Here is a 23106-nt window from a genome sequence, read left to right as displayed (position 1 = left end):
ATTTTGAGTTTTTAGCATTATTCATTTGATCTCACCACACCACATTATTTATACTTTTTATTTGGGTTAATTGTCTACTTGGCCCCTGTCTTTGTCTCGTCGTCTGAAATTAGTCCCTCCCCGGAAAATTTGCAAATCTGGGTCCTCTCGTTTGCAATAAGTCTGGAGCAGGTCCTCGTCGGAGTCCGGAGCTCCGGCGAGTGATGAATAGGCATGCTGACTGGATAAATGAAGTTGACATGGATTTTTTTTAAAAATAAAAATAAAAAATATATTACACATCATATAATTAACAAAATTAAACCTATTTCTATTTCTAACTAATTTAATTAACCAAATTTAATCCCCCACCCTAATCCTAATTCCCACCAAATTAAGTAATTAACCCAATTCCCAATCTTTCTTCTTCTTCCTCTGCCGTTCTTCTTCTCCCTTTCTCCCTCCATTCCCAAAATCAACAAACTAGGGTTTCTTCTCCTCCTCTCCACTTCTCTGCTCCGCCACCATGGGTCCACTAGCGCCAAACCTTCTCAGGAAGGAGCTCTCCGACCACTTCTCCTCCCGCTCTCAAGAACAAGATTCTCACCCTCGACCACCACACCACCACCTCCCTCCATCTCCTCCAACGCCGCGAACCACCATCGACGACAGCTTCCAGATCGTGCTTCGCAACCTCGACCACCGCCGCGACGCCGCTTTCTCCTCCCTCACCGAGGATTCTCACGATTCCCCTGTCGACGGTGAGGTTGGAAGAACAAACCAGAACTTCTCTGCCATCTATCCTCGTTCGCTTTCCTCCCTCTGTTTCGACCTCACCGCCTATGCACGCTCTCCGCCGTTGCGAACGACCAGGCCGCCCAGATCTCGTTCCCCCTCCTCTGTGTCTGCTCTCCCTTTGCTTCTTTACTGTCGGTGACCCTGTTTTGGCCAAGATCTGTTTTTTCTTTCTTTCTCGTAAACGTGGTTCTTTGTTTAGAAAATTATCATGTTCTTTAATTGAAATAGCACAATCAAATATCAAGTATATTAGCAATTGTAGGCTTATTTTGGGGGGAGGGAGAATTGATTTTGTGAATTTCTGGGTCCTTTGGAGATGAAGAAGGTTATGGGGTTGAGAGGAAGAAGAAGCAATTGATTTAGGATTTTTTTTATTTATTATTTGGTGGGAAATTGATTTTTTAGTTAGAAATAGATTAGATTTGTTAATAGATTTAATATTAGTTCATTTGATTAATTTTTTTTTATTAATTTGATTAATAAATCTGATTTGTTATTTATTTTTAATTTTTTTAAATCCACATCAGCCACATTTATCCAGTTACTATGCCAATTCATCACTCGCCGAGACTTATTGTAAATGAGAGGACTCAGATTTGCAAATTTTCCGGGGAGGAACTAATTTCAGACGGCGAGACAAAGACAGGGGCCAAGTAGACGATTAACCCCTTTTTATTTTCATAAATCAATAAAACAAAACTCATAAAGTAATACAACAATTTAGATGAAAAAAAAAATTATGCTAAGAACTTATAAAACATAGTGGCTTATATAAGAAACTAGTTCTTATTTTTAAGAACTAAGAATTACGCAATCTCCAATGCTTAGCAATCTCCAAATCCAATGCTTAAGAAGCTAGTTTTCAGAGATGCTCTTTAATATTAGAGAGCCCATATATTTTTGTTTTGTATTTTTCTTTTAGGGTTAATTCTCTACTTGGTCCCTGTGGTTGTGTCGCCGTCTGAAATTAGTCCCTCCCCGGAAAATTTAAAAATCTAAGTCCTCGCGTTTGGAAAGTGTGTGGAGCAGGTCCTCGCCGGAGTTGGAAGCTCCGGCGAGTGATGATTAGGCTTGCTGACTGGATAAATTTTTCTGACGTGGCATTAAAAAAAATTAAACAAAAAAAATTAAAACCTATTACTAATTCTAACCTAATCTAATATACAAAATTAATTTCTCCCCTAAATTAATCCCAATTCCCCCAAATTAATCCAATTCTTTTTGAACTGTCCTTAGCTTCACCAATCTTCAGACCCAGAAATCATCAATCTTCATCAATCTTTTTGAAGTAAACTAAAATCATCAATCTTCATCTTCTACACTAAAAACCTCCAACTTCAAGGAAGAGGCATATAATCATCGTGTGGAATGCTAATTCTGCAGAGATGATGTTGTCCAATCTAATGACACTAGTCCAGAGATTCTCAATCGTACAACTTGGAATGCAGGATGTAGATTTGAACCTTGTATTATGCTAATTCCTATGAGTTGTCTATAAATTGCGTAACTGAAGTTATGTATAGAGGAAAAACCCAGATATCATTAATCTCCATCAATCTTCAGACCCATAAATCATCAATTTTCAAACCCAGAACCCCACATTCGAGTGAACAACTTCCTCAGCTTCCTCTTCTTCAACTCGATTTCTCCCCCCCTTACCCTCACCCACCTGCAACCTCACCCTCAAACTCTCACCCGCAAACCCCAAATCCCAACCTGCAACCTCACCCCCAAACCCCAAACCCCAAACCCTCACCCACCTGAAACCTGACCCTCAAACCCTCACCTGCAAACCCCAACCCGCAACCTCACCCATGGCCGCAGCAGCACTGTCAGATCCCGCAACCTCACCCATGGCCGCAGCAACACTGTCAATTCTGCAACCTCACCCCACCCCCACCCGAAACGTGAATCTCAAAAACCCCAAATCCATACCAAACGAAAACCCCAACCTCCATAAGGAGAAGGCGAGCTCAGATCGAAATCGAAGAAAGAAGGCGAGTTGATGGTGGAAAGCGGTCGGTGATGGCGGCGAAACAGGAGCTTGGAAAACGCCGCCATCACCGGCATAACAGGAGCTTGGCGGTGTAACGAAGAAGAAGAGGGCATGGCCCAATTGAAGAAGTTGGAACATAAAGAAGAAGGTGATGCTGGAACAGGAAGAAGAAGAAGCTCCATGGTTGGTTATGATTTGGGGATTTTGGGGGTTGATTTTAATTTTGGGGTTTATTTTGATTTAGGGGTTAATTTCGGATTAAGGGTTGGTATTTTTATTTTAATTTCAGATTATAAGGGGTTAGTTTTATTAATTGGGTTTATTTTTACTAATTAAATTAAAAAATCTGATATGTTATTTACTTTTTATTTTTTATTTTGTTAATTTTTTTTTAATGCCACGTCAGAAAAATTTATCTAGTCAGCAAGCCTAATCATCACTCGCCGGAGCTCCCAACTCCGGCGAGGACCTGCTCCACACACTTTCCAAACGCGAGGACTTAGATTTTTAAATTTTCCGAGGAGGGACTAATTTCAGACGGCGACACAACCACAGGGACCAAGTAGAGGATTAACCCTTTCTTTTATATAAGAACATCTTTTCCATCATTACACCTTCACTTCACAGTTCACATAGCTCACTCAGTCTCTGAAGCTATTCTCCTTCACCTTTTTTCTCCATTTGTTCTTCCACTCTTTTCACAGTATTGAGCTCTTTCGGTTCGTAGTCGTCGTGGACACCAACACCGGTAAGAACCATGAACTCTGTACTTCTACTGTTCTACTGTTCTGTACCCTTTTGATGAATTTAGGGTTTAGAATTCCTAATTAGCAACCCACTATTCTTAATGCTTACTGAAATCAGATAAAGTTTCAAACTTTATCATTTCTTATCACTCATTTTTATGTTTAAATCGAGTACTATATGTTAGCAACCCATTATGCGCTACCTGTTCTCAAACTAATATTATCAATTTTGGTTTTGTAAAATACATTATGCATGTTGTGATGCTTGTTGAAATCTGATAAAGTTTCAAACTTTATCAATTCTTAATTCTTATCATTCTATTTTTATATCCAGTTTGAATGCTCTTGTTAAACCACTAGCCAAAGTTAAGTTGAATACAAATAGCTAGTCCAATGTTAATGCTGCCCATTTCATAGTTTTTTTTTATAGGCAAATGTTAGTGGTTAGTTGTTAGTAAGTTAGAAAATCCCTTTAAATTACCCTTCCAGGATTCGAACCCGGACCTTCCCCTACCCAACCCTTATGTCCCTAGCTCTTACCACTTGAGCTAACCCTCGGGGACTGTAAAAAAACTCCATCTCCATGCATGTAAAAAAAATAAAGCTAGATAACCTCATTTCACATGATATTACAGTACTTGAATCTCAGTGAGGACTGAGGAGTCTTGAGCATCATTGCAATCATCCATTTATTCAAACCTTATCTTCTTCAATTTTCAGACAACGTTATGTGTGTGATATATAGTAATGTGTTTGTACTTATTTTTGTAGGCACTTGCTATCAACATGGAATCCCGCAAGAGGCGTAAATCCAATAAGGGTCAAGACATGATAAGTAACCTCCCTGACTTCATTATTGGTCGCATTCTTTCTTTGCTTCCTACAAAAGATGCAGTCCGTACAAGTGTTTTATCCAAGAATTGGACATACAAATGGACATTCATCACTGATCTACACTTTGAAGATAAAGGGCGCTATTCTAACAGGATAGTAAGGAGAAGTTTATTTTTGAGCTTTGTGCACAGAGTACTACTTTATCTGAATAGCTCAAGCATCCAGAGTTTCTCACTTACTATATCAGAGAAGTATGAACCTTGCCATGTGGATCATTGGATATCTGCTGTTGTAAGCCGGAGAGTCAAAAAGCTTTGCATCTATTCAAAGAAGGAACAAGCCTTTTCCTCTCATTCCCTTATGAAATACAAGTCCTTAGAGGAACTGGTGCTAAATGTGTATCATTGTGAGATTGGTTTTCCCACATTTGCTCTTTTCTCATCCCTTACAGTCCTGAATTTGTCTGGAATCCAGTTTAGTGATATCTCTTCTAACAAATCTGGAAAGGTTCACCTTAATTTCCCAGTTCTGAGAACCTATAAGACAAATAATTGTTCATGGTCATCAAGTCTAAAGTATGTCACTTTAGAAGTACCTCTGCTTGAAGTGGTTTCAATAGATGATGAGTCTTCATATGAGGATTTTTCTTATCCTGCCATAAAGTTTTGTGCTTCACGTCTTACCAAATTCACTTATTATGGTTATCCATCAATTTGTTTGATCTATCTGCAGCACATATTGCTTCTGCTGATGTTAATTTTAGTTTCAAGAATGAAAGTTTGCAAGAAATTATGGCTCTGTCTAGCAAGATTCTGAAGCAATTTCAAAATGTGGAATGTTTGCAGTTTCATAAGTGGTCGGACGAGGTATTTTTCCTTATCTATCTCATGACAACATAAGGGAATAAAACTGAAAGTGAGAGAATCTATTGTTGAGAATTCTCACATTGACTAGAAATATATTCTAAATAACCCTTATTTATGGTAAGACAATCCTCACCTCCTGAGCTAACTTTTAGGTTGAGTTAGGTCTCTCAAATTCTAATATATATAAGGATCCATGTGCGCTAGTCAATGATGCTAGCTGCAAATATTTTCGCGTATATTATGAATTAGTACATTACATGTGATCATTCAAGATTTCAAAGTTGTTTCATTCTTCATTCTGTTGACTTTAATTTCCAAAACTCAACAATTTATTATTGTTAAACAGGTGATGCTAGCAAAAGATTCATTGGTGGATCTTCCTGGGTTTGAAATGTTAGCTCATCTTGAGCTTGGAAAAGTTACTGGGGAAATTCTTGTGGCATTACTTCTAAGAACACCATATCTGAAGACTCTTGTTTTTGATGTAAGTTTTAAATTGACTTGAACCGCTAGCCTCTAAGTTTTGCAGACAAACTTTTGAATGATTTGCATTTTGTGACTAGTGATGAGCTGTATATCTAATTCATCTAGATTTCCATTATAGGAACTACTCCGACTTGATGAAGAACCGTTGAATTATGATGGTGTACCAGACTGTTTTTTAACTACTCTTCAAGTGGTAAAGTTTGGGTATCTTGATGGTTCTGAGTATCAGTTAAGTTTTGCTAAATTTGTGATCGAAAATGCTGTTGCCTTGAAGATGATGAGTTTCAGACCTTCCTGGGAGCTTCGCAACTCAAATTTGGAAGAGGTAAAAGAGAAGCTGTACTCATTTAAGAAATGTTGTAGTTTTTTGAGTTTGGAATTTTCTTAGGTTAATGGAGGTTTACAATGTACAAGATGAATACAACTTTATTCCATGCTTTATTGTAAATCATTTCTGTTCTTCATGTGCCTTCCATATGACATGGGTTTGCTTATTTTAATTAGCATGTTCTTATTTAGTGCAAAATTCTATGCCAGGGGGTGTTAAGGAAACCTATTTGACCAAGTGTGGGTGACTAATCAAGTGTGGGCGAAACAAAATAAACAATAGAGTGGGTAGATAGAACATAGAAGTTTCGGAAAAACAGCTTAATTAAGCACTTATGGTCATAAGCGCTTATGACATAAGCGCTTATTCATAAGTTATTTTTGAAAATTTATTGAAATAAATAAAAAATAAGCTGTATATAAGCATAAACTGTTTTTCATAAGCTATCCTGAGTAGCTTATGAAAATAAGCTGAAAATAGCTTATGACAGGTCATAAGCTGTTTGCATAAGCCCTCCCAAACACTGGCATAAGAGCTTATGCTGTCAGATAAGCTCAAATAAGCTCTTCCAAACTGGGTCATAGTAGCTTGGGTGATCCAAAGAGCTTTTAGTGTCCAAGTTTAAGTGTGTGTTTCAATTTCAATTTTTATAACAGAGTTTGGAGTTTGGGTGAGTGCGGGTTTGCAAAATAAAGTTTGAGTTAAAGTGAGTTGGTTGTAATGTGATTTATGTTTGGATACTTTTTTTTTCAAAACAGAGTTTGGGGTTGAAAGTGAGTTGGGCGAATGTAGAAGTCACAATTTGGTGAGTTGAGATGAAAGTTGGTTTGGGGTTAAAAGTGAGTTAGCGGCATGTGGTTTAGAATTTTTCAAGCACAATGATGCAAAGTTACACCAGACCCAAAAGTACTTTTGTAGGCCCAAACCAAAAGAAAAAGCATATATACCCTCTACCACTACTTTTAAGTTGTGAATAGCTTTTAAATTATCTAAAAATTAACTTGAGCAAGAAAGATAAGGCGCATGATATTAAAACAATAAGGAACTGTTAAGAGCAAAGATAATAATGGTGTTTTCATATAGGCATAAGCCTTGGGGCTGTCAGCCATGTTTGCAAACATGAAATGTGATGGAGGGGATGAACAGTGTGTGATGCTGGAGAGGATCTAAGTCCATAGTTGGTGTGTAGATGAAATGTGACCCTGCTTGTGCACTAGTGGTGGTTTTGGACTTCGATAATTAGTTTTTTTTTTAATTAGTGGAGTTTTACTGCCACAAGTAAATTGCTACCAACTTTTGAAATATTTTAGTAGTGATGTGTTTGAATTTCCACTTCAGTTGCCATGTTAGGTTATTTGCAAGTATATGTGACCTTGCTAACTAACTATAAGGATTAACTATACATATTTTTATAATTGGAGGGATGCAATCCTATGCGAAAAATTGGAGCTTGAATGTAAGTGGTCTAATCCGGTGAGGAGGAATAGGTTTTTTTTTTGCTCCATGGAATAGGGTTTAAATAGAAGAAAAAAAATCTAACTTTTTTTTTGTTACAACGGAAAATTAAACAAAACTAAGAAAGGACATCCTGACACAGTAGGGGTACAATGAACGCCGGAGGTAGCTTCCAGACCTGCCACCTGCATCTCGTTCTCATCGCATATTTGGCCAAAGCATCCACCAAGTATTTTGTCCATATAAAATTTGCAAAATTTGGTTTTGATCTCTCAACGACATGTCTCTTATTAGTCATCTTTCACGTGAGGTGGCAAATGATATATGTGTGTCACATGAGCGCGGGATGGAAATATCAAATAAGTAGGCTAGGTTTGACTTTCCATAAATATGTTCGGCTTGTTTAAAAAATAAGATATGACTCTTGCTTGTTCTCTACAAGAAACATTCATTTTAGAGTTGAAATATTAGCGTCGGCCCGACACTGATGCTATATTTCTTCAAATATTTGTGTTCAGTTCATTAGTCATGGCTGTGCTGCGTCCCATGCATGTGCTCCAATGGTTAATCAGATTCGCGCCATTCTCTGTCGCTTCACTCATGTGGTTTGGGGACATATATTTAGAGAGGCTAACGCTGTAGCCGAATGCCTTAGCAAAGAAGGGCTTATCGCAATCCTTCGATCTAACAGTACCGGAGACATTACCTGCTTTCTGTTATGTAGCTTTTGCAGCTGATGCTGCCTCTACTTTGTTCTGTAGAGGGATGTAGTTTTTTGGTTGTTTGTTGGGCTGTGAAGCCCGCCCAAATCATTGGAAAAAAAAAGATAAATCGACACAATCCATTAAAATAGAAGTTTTCCTTCTGAAATATCAGGGTTGGCCCAATCGAACCGTTCCAAACCAGTAATAATTAAATATTATTATTTTGAAAATATATCATATATTAAATAACATTAAACATACAAAATACGTTCCAAAAAAAAACATACAAAATGAGATAGAGTCAATAGTTACCATACATATCTCTATTATTTGTTAATTAAATCTCTCCCATATTATTCTTCAAATTTACATCAAATCAAGCAAAGATAAAAAAGGAAAAAAAAAAGCCATAGAATTAAGAGTAATTACTTGATTCTGATTCAACCAGAAAATAAATTGCAAGACATGAAAAACGTAACGGATCTTGATTATATATATATATATATATATATATATATATATATATATATATATATATGTGTAGCAAAATAAGGAATTTATTACGAATCATCAATACTCCAATCAAAAAGTCCATCCGATGACAACGCGTCATGAGCATCAGCAGTAACAAAATTGATGGATTTGCTCAGTTCAGAGACCACAGGAATAAAAACAAGCTAAACCAAATATAAAAACTAGGAAAAAATATTATGCCGACATTTATTTTTGAAACTCAATATGTAGCCATTAAATGATAATCAATGGTAATTATTTTTTATCTTTTAAATTTAGAAATTCATTAAAAGGAATTAATCAATATTAATTACAAATTGAACTTAAATGGAAATATTATAACATATACAATTTATTCCAAATATTACGGGTAAATTACCCTCTAAAATAGGACTAGTCAATTAGAGGTCAAAATAGTAGAGCAGTAATTATTTATTTAAGTCATTCCATATTCCATTCAAGTCATTCACCGCGTTGCACCTCCTCCATCATGTCTCAACTCCTCCATCATCGTAGCGCCGCACCATTGCTTTCCTCTGGTCGCCGGCCACCGCCACTGCCACCCTTTCCTGGTCTATTTGTTGATCTTGAGAAGGTAACACTCTTCACCATTTGCCTGGCCTTTTTAGATTGGTGATTAGTCTTTGCTGATAGTTCTTCTTCTTCCCTCACCCTTTGCCTCTTTACTCTCTATGTGTGATATTTACGTTTTGTTAAGCTTGGTAGTGAAACTTATTAAAACAAATACATAGCACATCATATATCATTATATTTTATTTATCTCTCTTATGTTTCTATCTCTAACCAAGTGCAAGTGAGTGTAGTTTGGAGTGTGAAAACATGTTTTACCTATCGGGGTTTGGTAGATAGGCATCTCAAAATATTCCCGGGAATGTGAGGTTGGGAAAGTAACATTCTCATGATGGCCGTGTACAGACTTTTCAGGACCTAAGGCGAAAATGTGAAAGAGGCATTTTCTTGTAATAATTTTAAAGAGATTTAATATATTATATAAAATATAAATTTTTATATTAATCTTCTAGCTTTTTAAGCTGAAAAATCATTTGTTCTATCACGTTTTCACCATTGTCAGTATCATCTCTAAGTAGTTGTTCAACACCGATGTCAGTATTAAAAAAAAATTAAGATGGTTGTTCAATAACATTTTCCTCGTTGGTTAGGGAATTGGGATAGGTAAATAGAGATTTACTTTTTCGTGATAAATAAAAGTAATGAATTCGGTGCATGTGTAAAACTAGTTTACACTGTTAGCGCACCTCCTATTTTCTCTAAATAAAATACTTTAGATGACATTAAATATGATATTGATTAATTTTAAAAAAGATGATTTTGATTGACTAATTTTAATTTTTAGGGAAGAGAGAGATTCTAAATTATTTTACTTAAATGACTTTACTGGTAATGGGAATGAGATTCCTGAGAAACAACATTCCAACATATTACATTACAGTACTCAAATTTAGTCTTGAGCATATTACTATCATCTATTTATTCAAACTTCAACTTCATCAATTTTTAGACACTGTTATGTGTGGCGGTATATATAATAATGCTTGTAATTATTTTTGCAGGAAGACAAGATTAGCAACCTCCCTGACTTCATTATTGGTCACATTCTTTCTTTTCTTCCTACCAAAATTGCAGTTGCTACAAGCGTTTTATCCAAGAGTTGGAGATACAAATGGACATTTATCACCAAACTAGATTTTATAGACGAGGAAAAGTGGTTTACAGGCAAGGAAATAAACAAAGAAATGTTTTTAAACTTTGTCAACAGGGTACTACTTCATCTGAATAGTTCAAGCATTGAGAGTGCCAAACTTACTTTAATAGAAAACTACCATTCCTATGTGGATCAGTGGATGTCCGCTGTTGTAAGGCGCGGAGTAAAAAAACTTTGTATTGATTCAGCTGTCCTTTCCTCTCATTCCCTTATGGAATTCATGTCCTTAGAGCAACTGGGGCTAAGTGTGCATCGTTGTGTCAATATTAAACTTCCCTCTTTTGCTTGTCTTTCATCCCTCACAGTCCTTCATTTGCGTGGAATCAGTTTGATTGGTGAGACTTGTAATAACTCTGGAAATATTCACCTTATTTTTCCACTTCTGAGAAACTATAAGACAGAAGATTGCACCTGGTCATCAAGTCTAAAGTATGTCACTTTAGAAGCACCTCTGCTTGAAGTAGTTTCAATACAGAACGCTACACACAAACATCCATATCCTACCATAAAGTTTTGTGCTTCCCGTCTTATAGAATTCGCTTATGATGATTATCCATTACCGGACCCCATTGTGTTTGATCTATCTGAAGCACATATTGTTGATGCTGATATTCATATTGGTTGGACGAAGGACGAACAAGAGCAAGAAATTATGGTTCTTTCTAGCAAGATTTTGAAGCAATTTAAAACTGTGGAATGTTTGAAGTTTCAGAAGTGGTCGAGTAAGGTATATTTTCTTATCTACCTCATCCATATCATATAACAACATAAGGGAATAAATATTGATCTTTAGTATTATTCATGTTGCAAATATTTTCATAGTTGTTTCATTCTTCATTTTATTTAATTACCAAATCACTCAACAATATATTATTGTCAAACAGGTGTTGCTAGCAAAAGATTCATTGGCAAATATTCCTTCATTCGAAATGTTAAGTTATCTGGAGCTAGGAGATGTTACTGGTGAAATCCTTTTGGCATTACTTCTAAAAGCACCAAATCTAAAGACTCTTGTTTTTCAGGTAGACTCATTGACTGAAGTTTATAAACATACTTGAAAACTTCTGCATATTTGCATTTTGTGACTAGCGATAAGCTTTATATCTAATTGAGTTTTTCATTATGTCTTATTTGGAAAATTCGGAGCTATTATTTAATAATAATAATGATCTTTTTTTATTGGTGAATGATGATGATAATCAGAACCTACTACAGTCTGACCAAGAACTGTTGAATTATGATCCGGTGCCTGAATGTTTGCTAACTACTCTTCAAGTGGTGAAGTTTGAGGAATTTAAAGGTTCTGAGCATCAGTTAAATTTTGCTAAATTTGTGATGGGAAATGCTCTTGCCTTGAAGAAGATGAGGTTCATCCCCAAATGGAAGCTATTCAACCCCACTTTGGAAGAAGTAAAAGAGAAGCTATTCTCATTCGAGAAATGTTGCAGTTTTAATTTAGAATTCTCAACCGTGTAAATTATTGAAGGTTCACAAGAAGCTCAATAATACATGGTTATTCTCTGCCTTTATATATTGTAATTCATTTTTTTATTCATTCCAGATTACATGGATTTGCTTATTTTAATGAGCAATATGCTTATTTTGTTCAAAAACCTTTGTCACTTAATGTTAAGGAAAGTTTATTGACTAGTAAGTGTGGGAGAAAATACACAAAAGGAAAATGTTGAGTATACACTCGTATCTCTCTTGAATGTCTATTGAAATCCGTATGTATATATATGATCACTCTACACAAAGTAAGCTCAGTGTGGGTAAATATAAGTTGGATGATAGAGATCCCTATTCTTCCAAGAAAGGAAGAAAAAATTCTTTATAAACTTTGTGTATATGGATGGTTCTACTTTGTCTGAATATTTCCCACCTCTGCTTATCTTTCATCCCTCACTGTCCTGAATTTACCTGGAGTTAAGTTTATTGGTGGAACTTCTAATAACTCTGGAAAGCTTCATCTGGATTTCCAAGTTCTGAGAACTTATAAGACAAGAAATTGCACTTGGTCATCAACAATAAAGTGTGTCACTTTAAAAGTACCTCTGCTTCAAGTGGTTTTAATAGTGGACTTCACATGTCCGTTTCCTTCTAATCATCCATATACTGTCAAAGTTTTGTTCTTCGCGGCTTTCTGGGTTCATCTATAATGGTTATCTATTACCACACACTATTGTGTTTGATCTATCTGCAGCAAATTTAACGAGCAAAATGTGCTAGAAACTGTGGCTCTTTCTATTAAGCTTCTGAAGCAATTTGAAAATGTGAAGGTTGGAGTTTCAGTGGTCAAAGAAGGTATTTTACCTTCACCCTCTTCAACCAAAAGAATAAAATTGAGTAAACTATCATTTTGCATCGTGCCCTGTGAGTCAATTAGTTCCTGAAACATAAAAATATATATTCGTTAGTGATTCTGCCAAAGGACTATGTTAGCACATTTGGAAGATCTTCCCACTCAATTTGTTTCATTCTTCATTTCATAGTCTTTATTTGATTTGATTACAAAGAATCAACATTTTAAACAGGTTCTGCTGTTAGTAAAAAATTCATTGGAAGATCTTCCCACATTTGAAAGGTTAAGTCATCTGGTGATAGAAAAGGTTACTAGTGAAATTCACTTACATTTCTTAAAAACATACCAAATCTAAGACTCTTATTTTTCTAGTAATTTATTTACTGATTATGTCTTAATTGGATTTTGCAGTCATATATATATTTCTACTGATGAATTAATGATTACGTCAGGAACGACTCTAAATTGCACCCGAGCAGGAATCGATCCCTGGACCTCTTCCTACCCAACCCATATGTCCCCAGCTCCTACCACTTGAGCTATCACCTAATATAAAATGATACCTATACAAATATTTCATAGTTTCTAGTCCTTAAAAAAATTATTAAATCAAGTTTTCAAAAATTCAATGATTAAGTCAATTTCATCCACGAATTTGTGTTATGTTATGTGGAACATTTTGTCTTTCATAATTTAAAATTTTCACACACTTAAATTTTTCCTTTAGATACAATAATTTATTTATTTGTATTTCCATAATTTGAGGGTTGCAATCATATGAAAATATTTTGTAGAGACCAAAATAGAATTTCCAACAAATTATTAGAACCAATAGGCAATAATAACATATCAACACTCTTGTCAAATGTTAGATGGGATTGGGAATAAAATCCGTCGCTAGTTGAGAGGAATCATATTTCCGTCACTGAGTTATTTAACATTATTTATTTGACATTTATAAACTGTGTGAAGTAGTCAATTTATGTCATTTCATTTCCCATTCTTGTCATTCACAGCGGCGTGCGCTCATCGCACCACCGCTTTCCTCCGGTCGCCGGCCATCACCGCCGCCCTGCCGTCGTCTGTTGGTTGAACTTGAGAAGGTAACACTTCACCCTTTGGGATTTGCTAAGTTTGGATATGGATAGAGATTTTTGTATCTGGCTGTGTTTGCGGTCCTATTTTAATGCTAATTCTTAAACCAGTAGATAAATTTAGCCCCGTTTGGAAGAGCTTATTTGATAGCATAAGTGCTTATGCCAGTGTTTGAGAGGCCATAAGCTGTTTTGAGCTTATTTTCATAAGCTATTCAGGATGGCTGAATAGCTTATGAAAAAGAGTTTATGCTTATATATAGCTTATTTTCAATTTATTTCAATAAAATTTTTAAAAATAGCTTATGAATAAGCGCTGCTTATGTCATAAAGCAGCGCTTAATTAAGCTGTTTTTCCAAACGGGGCCAAAGTGGAGTTGAATACGAATAGTCCTATTTTAATGCTACCCAACTCTTAGTATCCCTCCATGCATATAAATAGAGAAAGGTAGAAATCCTCATTTGACATATTACAGTACTTAAATTTAGTCTTGAACATATTTTTTTTTTGGTACATGAGCTGAAAAAAGAGAAAAACTACGTCCTCATAGAGGAGAAACCCGACGCATCCGCGAGAAGAAACAACCCCAAGCTAGGAAGGGGGTGTTCAATCACCACCAAGGCCTCGCCTTGACCTGCTCCATGTTTAGCCAAGCAATCCGCGCACGCATTACCTTCTCTCAAAGTATGGTGAAGATACACCAACCAATCCCGGTCTAGGAGGTCTTTGATATCCCAGATCAGAGATGCATAAAGATGTGTAGAAGGAGGCATTGACTGAACCAACGTTACTGCATCCAAGGAGTCGGATTGACAGTCCACTCTCCTGTACCCACGCTCCCACGCAATGGACAAACCATGGAAGAGCGCTTGCAGCTCAAGATGAAGGATACAAGCATCATCCATGAACCCAAAGAAGCCGCCCATCCATTGGCCCTGATCACTCCGAAAGCAGCCACCCAAACCACCCCGGCTGGGCTCTCCTCTGACGCTGCCATCGACATTCACCACCACACAATCGTGGAGCCCTGGAGTCCACTTCACCAGCCGCGGGACCTGGAAGAGGCTGCCAACATCAGCAGCAAACACGCGCACAATATCAGAGGCCATGGCATGAATGTTCGCAACTAAAGCTTGCCAAGGGATCAACTTCTGCTCCATGCACCAAACATTACGAGCGCGCCACACCCACCACATAGTCGACATCGCAAGCGGGTTAACCGGGAGAAGCAAACCACGAAGCCAAACCTTCACATCTACACTGGAAAACAGACCACCATTCGTGTCAAAACCTATTCGCTGCCAAATGGTACGAGCAGCTGCACAGTCTCTGAGGCAATGCAACACTGTCTCGTCTCCATTGGTGCAACGACTGCACGCCGCATCCACACCCATGCCACGCCGGAAACGACATAAGTTAGTAGGCAAGGCTTCCCGATATGCCAACCAGATGAACATGGAGCACTTGAGAGGGACTTTAAGCTTCCAAATCCACACACAATTAGCGCTAGGGTCCGATGGACCATCCCCCAACAACTGACGCTGCTCCAGGAGCCACCTATACCCTGTTGCTGTTGAATACAGACCTGACACATGACCTTTCCAGCGATAGCCATCCTGAACATGACGGTTAATACGACACCCAACACTCTGAATGTGGTTTGCAATCTGAACGGGAATGGTAGTCCAAAGTCGATCAAAATTCCAACCCCCATTATCCCAGATATCCTTAATACAAGTCTCTCTATCATGAATGTCCACATACGGTACAGAGTGACACAAGGCAGTCGGCGAGCACCAAGCAGAGTACCAGAAGCGAGACCCACCATCACCCACTTGAAATTCAAACCCAGGGAGAAGAATGTTACGAGCTTTCACAAAAGCTTTCCAAGCCGGGGAACCCGGTCTATCTCCAGCAAACAAGAAATCAGCATCAGGAAAGTAAGAAGCTCTCATCATGTTAACCCACGGTTTGTCCCTATTAGTCACCAATTGCCAAATCTGTTTTCCCAACAACGCTACATTATGATCCCGAGCTCTTCGAAGACCAAGGCCCCCATCACGCTTCGGTCTTGCCACCTGATCCCATCCCACCAGATTAATACCTCGCCCATGCCGATCTTTCCAAATAAAATTTTTAACAACAGAATCTAGCCGATCACAAGTGCCTTGGGGAAGCCACACTTGGCTCATGCAATAGGCAGGCATGGAAGACACCACCGACTGAGCAAGCGTAAGACGACCCGCTCTATTAAGGAGCTTGCATTTCCAATCAGAGAGCCTCCCATTAATCCGATCAAAAATATACTCAAAATCACTAGCTTTGACACGACGCTGAAAAATTGGGAAGCCAAGGTATTTGCCAATATCAGCCGTAAATTGAAACCCAGCAATGCCAGCTATCCTGTTCTTCTTCTGATTACTCATGCCATTACACCCCAAGATTTTAGATTTTGCTTCATTGACTTTCATGCCTGAGGCTCGACAGAACAAGTCAAGAAGCTCCTTCAGAAGTCTCACCTGGTTGTTCTTGGCCTTCACAAAGAGCAACACATCATCTGCAAAAAATAGATGAGACAAACCTGGTCCATTACGAACAGTGCAAATTGGATCCCATCTACCTTCAGACACTGCTGTTGAAATCGCTGAGCTCAACCTTTCCATGCAAAACACAAACAAGTACGGGGAAAGCAGGTCGCCCTGCCTAAGGCCCCTCTTGACAGGGAAAGAGATACTTCTCTCACCATTCCACAAGATGGACAAATCAGAAGCCTTAACGCAGGTCATAATAAGGTTAACAAACACACCAGGAAAGCCAAACGCCAGAAGGGTCTGTTCTAGGAATCTCCAGTCAACACGGTCATAAGCTTTTTCAAGATCAAGCTTAAACACCAAGTTCCCACCTTTCTTCCTAACTTTCTTCTGGTGATGAACCACCTCCTGCAAAGCAATTGCGTTATCACTAGTGCACCTCCCAGGGATAAAGCTACTTTGCATAGGGCTAATAATGTCATTAAGCACAGGCCTGATTCGGTTGACCAAAATCTTAGTAATCAGCTTATAGAGGACATTACATAAACTAATTGGTCTGAAATCCTTGTAAGTACTCGGACAATCACACTTAGGGATCAAAACCACCAACGTTTCCCCAAGAGCAGGATCAATCTGCTGAGTCTCAAACACATGCTTAATATAGTGAAAAACATCCTCACCTACCACATCCCAGTACTCCTTAAAGAAAGCAGCATGAAACCCATCAGGTCCTGGAGCCTTAAAGGAGCCCATCTGCTGGAGGGCACAGAAAACCTCCTTCTTAGTAACTTCCCGAATCAAAGATGGAAGGCGGTTAGCCGGAATGACGGGAAGATTAGGGGTGGCCAAGCAAGCAGTATCAATATCCACTGTGTCAGCAAAAAGAGACTTGAAGAAATCTATGGCGCCCTGCTGCAGCGTAGCCAGATCATTACACCGGGAACCATCAGGGAGAACAAGGCTTGAAATACGGTTTCGCTTACGTCTGACAACTGTCTGAGCGTGAAAAAAAGCGGTATTTCTATCTCCATACCTGACCCATTTCTCCCGAGACTTTTGGAACCAAAGCATCTCCTCCTGAGCAAGGATGTCATCATGATCTTTTTTCAACCTCTCCAGCTGGAGAAGAAGAGCAGCAGAATCAACAGCTTCAAGCTTTGCTTGCACAGACGCAATACAGTTCTCAATATGTTTTTTCCTCCGGAAAATGTTACCAAAGATGGTCCGATTAAACTCAAGGGAGTCAACACGAACCTCTTGAAGAGCATCTGGAACTTGCGGCCTCCTTTTGGCCCAAGCGTCTACCACAACCTTCTTATACCTGGGGTGCAAGGTCCAAGCTGCTTCAAACCTGAAGGGACGCTGACCTCGACTCTCAATCTTACTACCACATCTAAGAAGAATGGGACTATGATCGGAATGAAGCCGGGGAAGAACCTCCAAACCTCCCTCAGGGAAACAGGTTCTCCAACTCAAGGAGGCAAGAGCCCTGTCAAGTCTTCTATGAACAGGTAATCTCCCCACACAACTCCTGAACCACGTAAAATGCAACCCGGAGGCTCCAATGTCCATCAAACCGCAACTGTTAATATGATCCACAAAATTCCGAGCACGAGCCGGGGAGAACACACCTCCCCTTTGCTCAGAGGAGGCAGAGATATCATTAAAATCCCCTAGCAGAACCCACGGCATCATCAGACCATTGGCAACATCCCGAAGATGAGCCCACATCAACTGCCGATTCACAGGGATAGGGCTGGCATACACCCCTGAGCAAACCCAGGTCAAGCTGCCAGAAGAGATTCTAACTGTAATAGCTTGCGAATGAGAGAAAAGAACCGACACAGAGTTACGAACGTCAGTTCTAACTAAAGCCCAAATACCACCTGCATGTCCTTGAGCTTCTTCTATCCCCACTGGTGTATAGCCCAACTTGAGCCAGAAGTTCTGAAGCTGACAGAACTGGACATGAGTTTCTAAAATAAAACAAAGATCTGGTTTGTGCTTTTTAACCATCTCTTTCATATGTCGTTTAGACATCGCGTTCGCTGCGCCACGAACATTCCAAGAAAGGACTGAAAAATCTAGTTGTACAGACATTAAAACCCATATTATGAGAGGAACAAAAACACCGACAATTAACCCGGCAACCCGCCATGGCTAGAACGTAGAGCAGACCCTTTCTCCTGAACCCCATCTGCAGTCCCCAACATCAGAGAAACTCCACAGGTCTCGTCTGGTGGTCTAGTTCCCATCCCACTCCCATCCTCTGTACCTGCTTGGAAGACAACAACAGGTTGCTCGATGGACAAGAAAGAAGGACTTTGTCCAGAGATCATAGGTTTAACACCATGCATTCTCAAGTATTCCCTCACTTTTGTTGCAGTATCCTTTTCTGAAGATTGAAGTTGAGGTTTTTCGTTAAGTCCCAATTGGAAATCACCTGTGGGGGCCAGGAACTTTGAGTTTTGTGACTTTGCATTACCTTTTGAGATCAAGGTGGGCCCCTCTTTCCTCTTTTTGATCCACACCTTGTCCCCAAAATTCCTTTCTAATAGCTGGACCCCACCACTACATGGGATGGTCTCTCCCTTCGCAGCCATCACACGATCTTGCTCACGCGTGCCACTCACCTCCTTCCCCTTCTTTTCCACTTTTTCCTTTCCACTCGCGGGGCCCACGGGGAGAACCTCTGTTGAAATAGCAGCAGTTTTTTTTAACAGAATTGGAGTCTTGGGATTGGGAGATTCCTTGGAGCCCACTTTACCTCCACTTAAAACTTTCCCCTGATTAGTGGAGCCTCTCTTTTTTCTAGTAACCACCAGCCAATCACCTAAAATTTCGTTCCCCTGATCAGTAGTTTCCGTTGCCACACTAATTGCTGAGTCAACTTTTAATGTGCTTTCATTATGCTCCACCGAATCCGTGCCCATAATGACGTCAAGATTTGTAACCGTCTCTGATTGCTTTACGTTCGCCTCACTTTCCGGCACCGCCACCCGAGTAGAGCCTGCTTGCTTTCCTTGGTCGTCAGCCATGGAGGAAACCGCCGGTTGTGTCAGCATGAAAGTCAATGGAGCCGCTATGCAATCCCTGGACCAGTGCCCATAACAGCCACATTTAGAACAGATAATGTGCAATCCCTCGTACTCAATTCTATGCCAGTGACCCTCAATGCAAACCTTGCCAATAACTGGAAGGGTAAGGTCCAGCTCCACACATATTCTAGCATACTTTCCTCTCTCGGCTCGCAGGGTATTTGAATCCACCCTAATAGGTTTGCCGACGGCTGACGCCACCCCGAGGAGGTAGCTCTCATCATAAAACACAACATTTAATCCTGGTATGCGAATCCAGGCCAAGGTTTTAGTAACCCTAGCTAATGGAGACAGAAACTCCTTGTTCCAAGTAGCCACTGCCAAGTAGTGATCGAAGATCACCCAGGGTCCTCCTTCCATAACCTTGGCTCTATCTCCAGCAAGATCGAACTTAACCATGTAAAACCCATTATCAACATCCAAGAGATCAAAGTCCCCCGCTAGCCTCCAGGTTGACGCTAGTCTTGCCTTCATGGTCCTGTACCCAAGTCGCTTTCCCAACAGAGAGATCACCAAGGCTTCCTGCCAGGGAGAGCACAGCTCCCTGATGATGGAAGCATCAGTAACAACCATTGGTAGCATTCTATTTCCGTTTACATGCTCAATCTTCATTTTCCCTTGATCAATGAGATTCACTGTTTCTCTCACTGACGTGGTCTTCTTCCCTCCCAAAAGCTTGTCGCGAAAAGACACATGGGCACCGCTACCACCCATGGAGGGGGGTTGCCGGCGGGAGGGCTCACCAGATCCTTCGGAGAACAGTTCCATTTCTAATTAGTCTTGAACATATTGCTATCATCTATTTGTTCAAACTTCAACTAATTTAATTTTTAGACACTATTATGTGTGTCTATATATATAATATTGCTTGTAATTATTTTTGCAGGAGCTTGCTATCAACATGGAATCCCCCAATAAGGACCAAGACATGATTAGCAACCTCCCTGACTTCATTATTGGTCACATTCTTTCTTTTCTTCCCACCAAAGATGCAGTCACTACAAGCATTTTATCCAAGAGTTGGAAATACAACTGGAAATTTATCACCAAGCTACATTTTATAGACGTGGAAAAGTGGTTTTCTGGCAAGAAAATAAGCATAGAAAAGTTTTTAAACTTTGTGAACAGTGTACTACATCATCTGAATAGTTCAAGCCTTGAGAGTGTCTCACTTACTTTAATAAAAAACTACCATTCCCATGTGGATCAGTGGATATCGGCTGTTGTAAGGCGGGGAGTCAAAAAGCTTTGTATCGATTCAGGTGTCCTTTCCTCTCATACCCTTATGGAATTCATGTCCTTAGAGGTACTGGGGCTAAGTGTGGCTCGTTCTGCCACTATTGAAGTTCCCTCTTTTGCTTGTCTTTCATCCCTCACAGTCCTGCATTTGCGTGGAATCAGTTTGATTGGTGACACTTGTAATAACTCTGGAAAGATTCACCTTGTTTTCCCACTTCTGAGAAAGTATAAGACAGAAGATTGCACTTGGTCATCAAGTCTAAAGTATGTCACTTTAGAAGTACCTCTGGTTGAAGTGGTTTCAATACAGAACACTCGATACTATCATCCATATCCTACCATAAAGTTTTGTGCTTCCCGCCTTATAGAATTCACTTATGATGGTTATCCATTACCGGACCCCATTGTGTTTGATCTATCTGAAGCACATATTGCCTATGCTGATATTCATATTGGTTTGTACGAGGAGGAACGTTTGCAAGAAATTATGGTTCTTTCTAGCAAGATTCTGATGCAATTTAAAAGTGTGGAATGTTTGAAGTTTCAGAAGTGGTTGAGCAAGGTATTTTTCCTTATCTTACCTCATTCATATCGTATAACAACATAAGGTAATGAAACTGATATTTAGTATCACTGATGTTGCAAATATTTTCATAGTTGTTTCATTCTTTATTCCATTGACTTCTTTTATTTAATTACCAAATCACTCAACAATATATTATTGCTAAACAGGTGATGCTATCAAAAGATTTACTCGCAAATATTCCTTCATTCGGAATGTTAAGTTATCTGGAGCTAGGACATGTTACTGGTGAAATTCTTTTGGCATTACTTCTAAAAACACCAAATCTAAAGACTCTTATTTTTCAGGTAAACTTATTGACCGATTTGAACTGATAGTCACGAGCTAATTTAATTTGAATTTATAGACATACTTTCAAACTTTTGCATATTTGCATTTTGTGACTAGCGAGAAGCTTTATATCTAATTGAGTTTTCCATTATGTCTTGTTTGGAATATTCGGAGCTATTATAAATTATAATATTTTTCCATCGGTGAATGATGACGATAATCAGGACCTACTACAGTCTGACCAAGAACAGTTGAATTATGACCCTGTGCCTGAATGCTTGTTAACTACTCTTCAATTGGTAAAGTTTGGTAATTTTAAAGGTTCTGGGCATCAGTTAAGTTTTGCTAAATTTGTGATGGGAAATGCTCTTGCCTTGAAGAGGATGAGTTTCATCCCTACATGGAATCTATTCAACTCCAATTTGGAAGAAGTAATAGAGAAGTTATTCTCATTTAAGAAATGTTGCAGTTTTATTTTAGAATTCTCAACTGTATAAATTATTGAAGGTTCACAAGAAGGTCAATAATACCTAGTTATTCTCTGCTTTATATATTGTATTTCATTTATTATTCATTCCAGATTACATGGATGTGCTTATTTTAATGAGCAATACGTTTATTTTGTTCAAAAACCTATGTCACGTAGTGTTATGGAAAGTTTATTGACTAGTAAGTGTGGGAGAAAACACACAAAATTGAAAAATGTTGAGTGTACACTCGTATGTCCCTTGAATGTCCATTGAAATCCGTATGTATATATATATTAGCACTCTACACAAAATAAGCAATAGAGTGGGCAAATATAAGTTGGATGATAGAGACCCTATTCTTCCAAGAAAGGAAGAAAAAATTTCTTTATAAACTTTGTGTATATGGTTCTACTTCGTCTTAATAGTGCCCACCTCTGCTTATCTTTCATCCCTCACTGTCCTGAATTTACCTGGAATTAAGTTTATTGGTGGAACTTCTAATAACTCTGGAAAGCTTCATCTTGATTTCCCAATTCTGAGAACTTATAAGACAAGGAATTGCACTTGGTCATCAAAAATAAAATGCTTCATCGTTCTCTGTGAGTCAATTAGTTCCTGAAACATAAGAAATATATATTCGTTAGTTATTCTGCCAAAGGACTATGTTAGCACATTTGGAAGATCTTCCCCCTTCGTTTCATTCTTCATTTCAAAGACTTCATTTTATTCGATTTCAAAGACTCAACATTTTAAACAGGTTCTGCCGTTAGCAAAAGATTCATGGGAAGATCTTCCCACATTTGAAAATTGAAAGGTTCTGGAGCTAGGAAAGGTTACTAGTGAAATTTTCTTGGCATAACTTCAGAAAAACACCAAATCTGAAAGACTTATTTTTCTGGTAATTTAGTTTATTGACTGATTATGTCTTAATTGGAATATATATATATATATATATATACATATATATATAATTTGCTAGATTAATGTCCTTAGTTTAGTTAAAAGTTTTATGGTGACTTTGGATTTATTTCCAACCTAAAAGAATAAGAACAACCCAGAACATAACTTA

The 23106-nt window shown here is 38.6% G+C and overlaps 3 protein-coding genes across 3 annotated transcripts; all 3 read left to right on the top strand.

Moving 5' to 3' along the window:
- Positions 1-505: 505 nt before the first annotated feature.
- LOC130737119 (F-box/FBD/LRR-repeat protein At3g14710-like) lies at positions 506-5104 on the top strand. Its single transcript, XM_057588887.1, has 3 exons — positions 506-745; positions 4291-4928; positions 5086-5104. The coding sequence occupies exons 1-3, from the start codon at positions 506-508 to the stop codon at positions 5102-5104; spliced, it is 897 nt and encodes a 298-aa protein (XP_057444870.1).
- Positions 3373-6169, top strand: LOC130740197 (uncharacterized). The gene is made up of 4 exons (XM_057592713.1): positions 3373-3521; positions 4291-5219; positions 5566-5703; positions 5824-6169. Exons 2-4 carry the CDS (start codon positions 5145-5147, stop codon positions 6091-6093), a joined length of 483 nt encoding a protein of 160 aa, XP_057448696.1. The 5' UTR covers positions 3373-3521; positions 4291-5144; the 3' UTR covers positions 6094-6169.
- Positions 6170-9195: 3026 nt separating this feature from the next.
- LOC130737117 (F-box/FBD/LRR-repeat protein At3g14710-like) lies at positions 9196-13844 on the top strand. The gene is made up of 6 exons (XM_057588886.1): positions 9196-9300; positions 10298-11176; positions 11334-11471; positions 11653-11816; positions 12653-12753; positions 13768-13844. The coding sequence occupies exons 1-6, from the start codon at positions 9196-9198 to the stop codon at positions 13842-13844; spliced, it is 1464 nt and encodes a 487-aa protein (XP_057444869.1).
- The last annotated feature ends 9262 nt before the right edge of the window (positions 13845-23106 follow it).

This window comes from Lotus japonicus, chromosome 2 (assembly GCF_012489685.1).
Source record: "Lotus japonicus ecotype B-129 chromosome 2, LjGifu_v1.2".
Taxonomy (NCBI): Eukaryota; Viridiplantae; Streptophyta; class Magnoliopsida; order Fabales; family Fabaceae; genus Lotus; species Lotus japonicus.
Note: the sequence above shows the minus strand (reverse complement) of the source record. Positions and strands in the feature narration are given on the sequence as shown.

Bases quoted from the DNA above. Each gene is read 5' to 3' on its own strand.
- LOC130737119 (XM_057588887.1), top strand. From the start codon at position 506: ATGGGTCCACTAGCGCCAAACCTTCTCAGGAAGGAGCTCTCCGACCAC. The intron at 746-4,290 runs GTTGGAAGAACA...TTATTTTTGTAG, and splicing joins ATTCCCCTGTCGACGGTGAG to GCACTTGCTATCAACATGGA.
- LOC130740197 (XM_057592713.1), top strand. From the start codon at position 5,145: ATGGCTCTGTCTAGCAAGATTCTGAAGCAATTTCAAAATGTGGAATGT. The intron at 5,220-5,565 runs GTATTTTTCCTT...ATTGTTAAACAG, and splicing joins TTCATAAGTGGTCGGACGAG to GTGATGCTAGCAAAAGATTC. The intron at 5,704-5,823 runs GTAAGTTTTAAA...TTTCCATTATAG, and splicing joins TGAAGACTCTTGTTTTTGAT to GAACTACTCCGACTTGATGA.
- LOC130737117 (XM_057588886.1), top strand. From the start codon at position 9,196: ATGTCTCAACTCCTCCATCATCGTAGCGCCGCACCATTGCTTTCCTCT. The intron at 11,472-11,652 runs GTAGACTCATTG...GATGATAATCAG, and splicing joins TAAAGACTCTTGTTTTTCAG to AACCTACTACAGTCTGACCA. The intron at 12,754-13,767 runs GTATTTTACCTT...TGTCATTCACAG, and splicing joins AGTTTCAGTGGTCAAAGAAG to CGGCGTGCGCTCATCGCACC.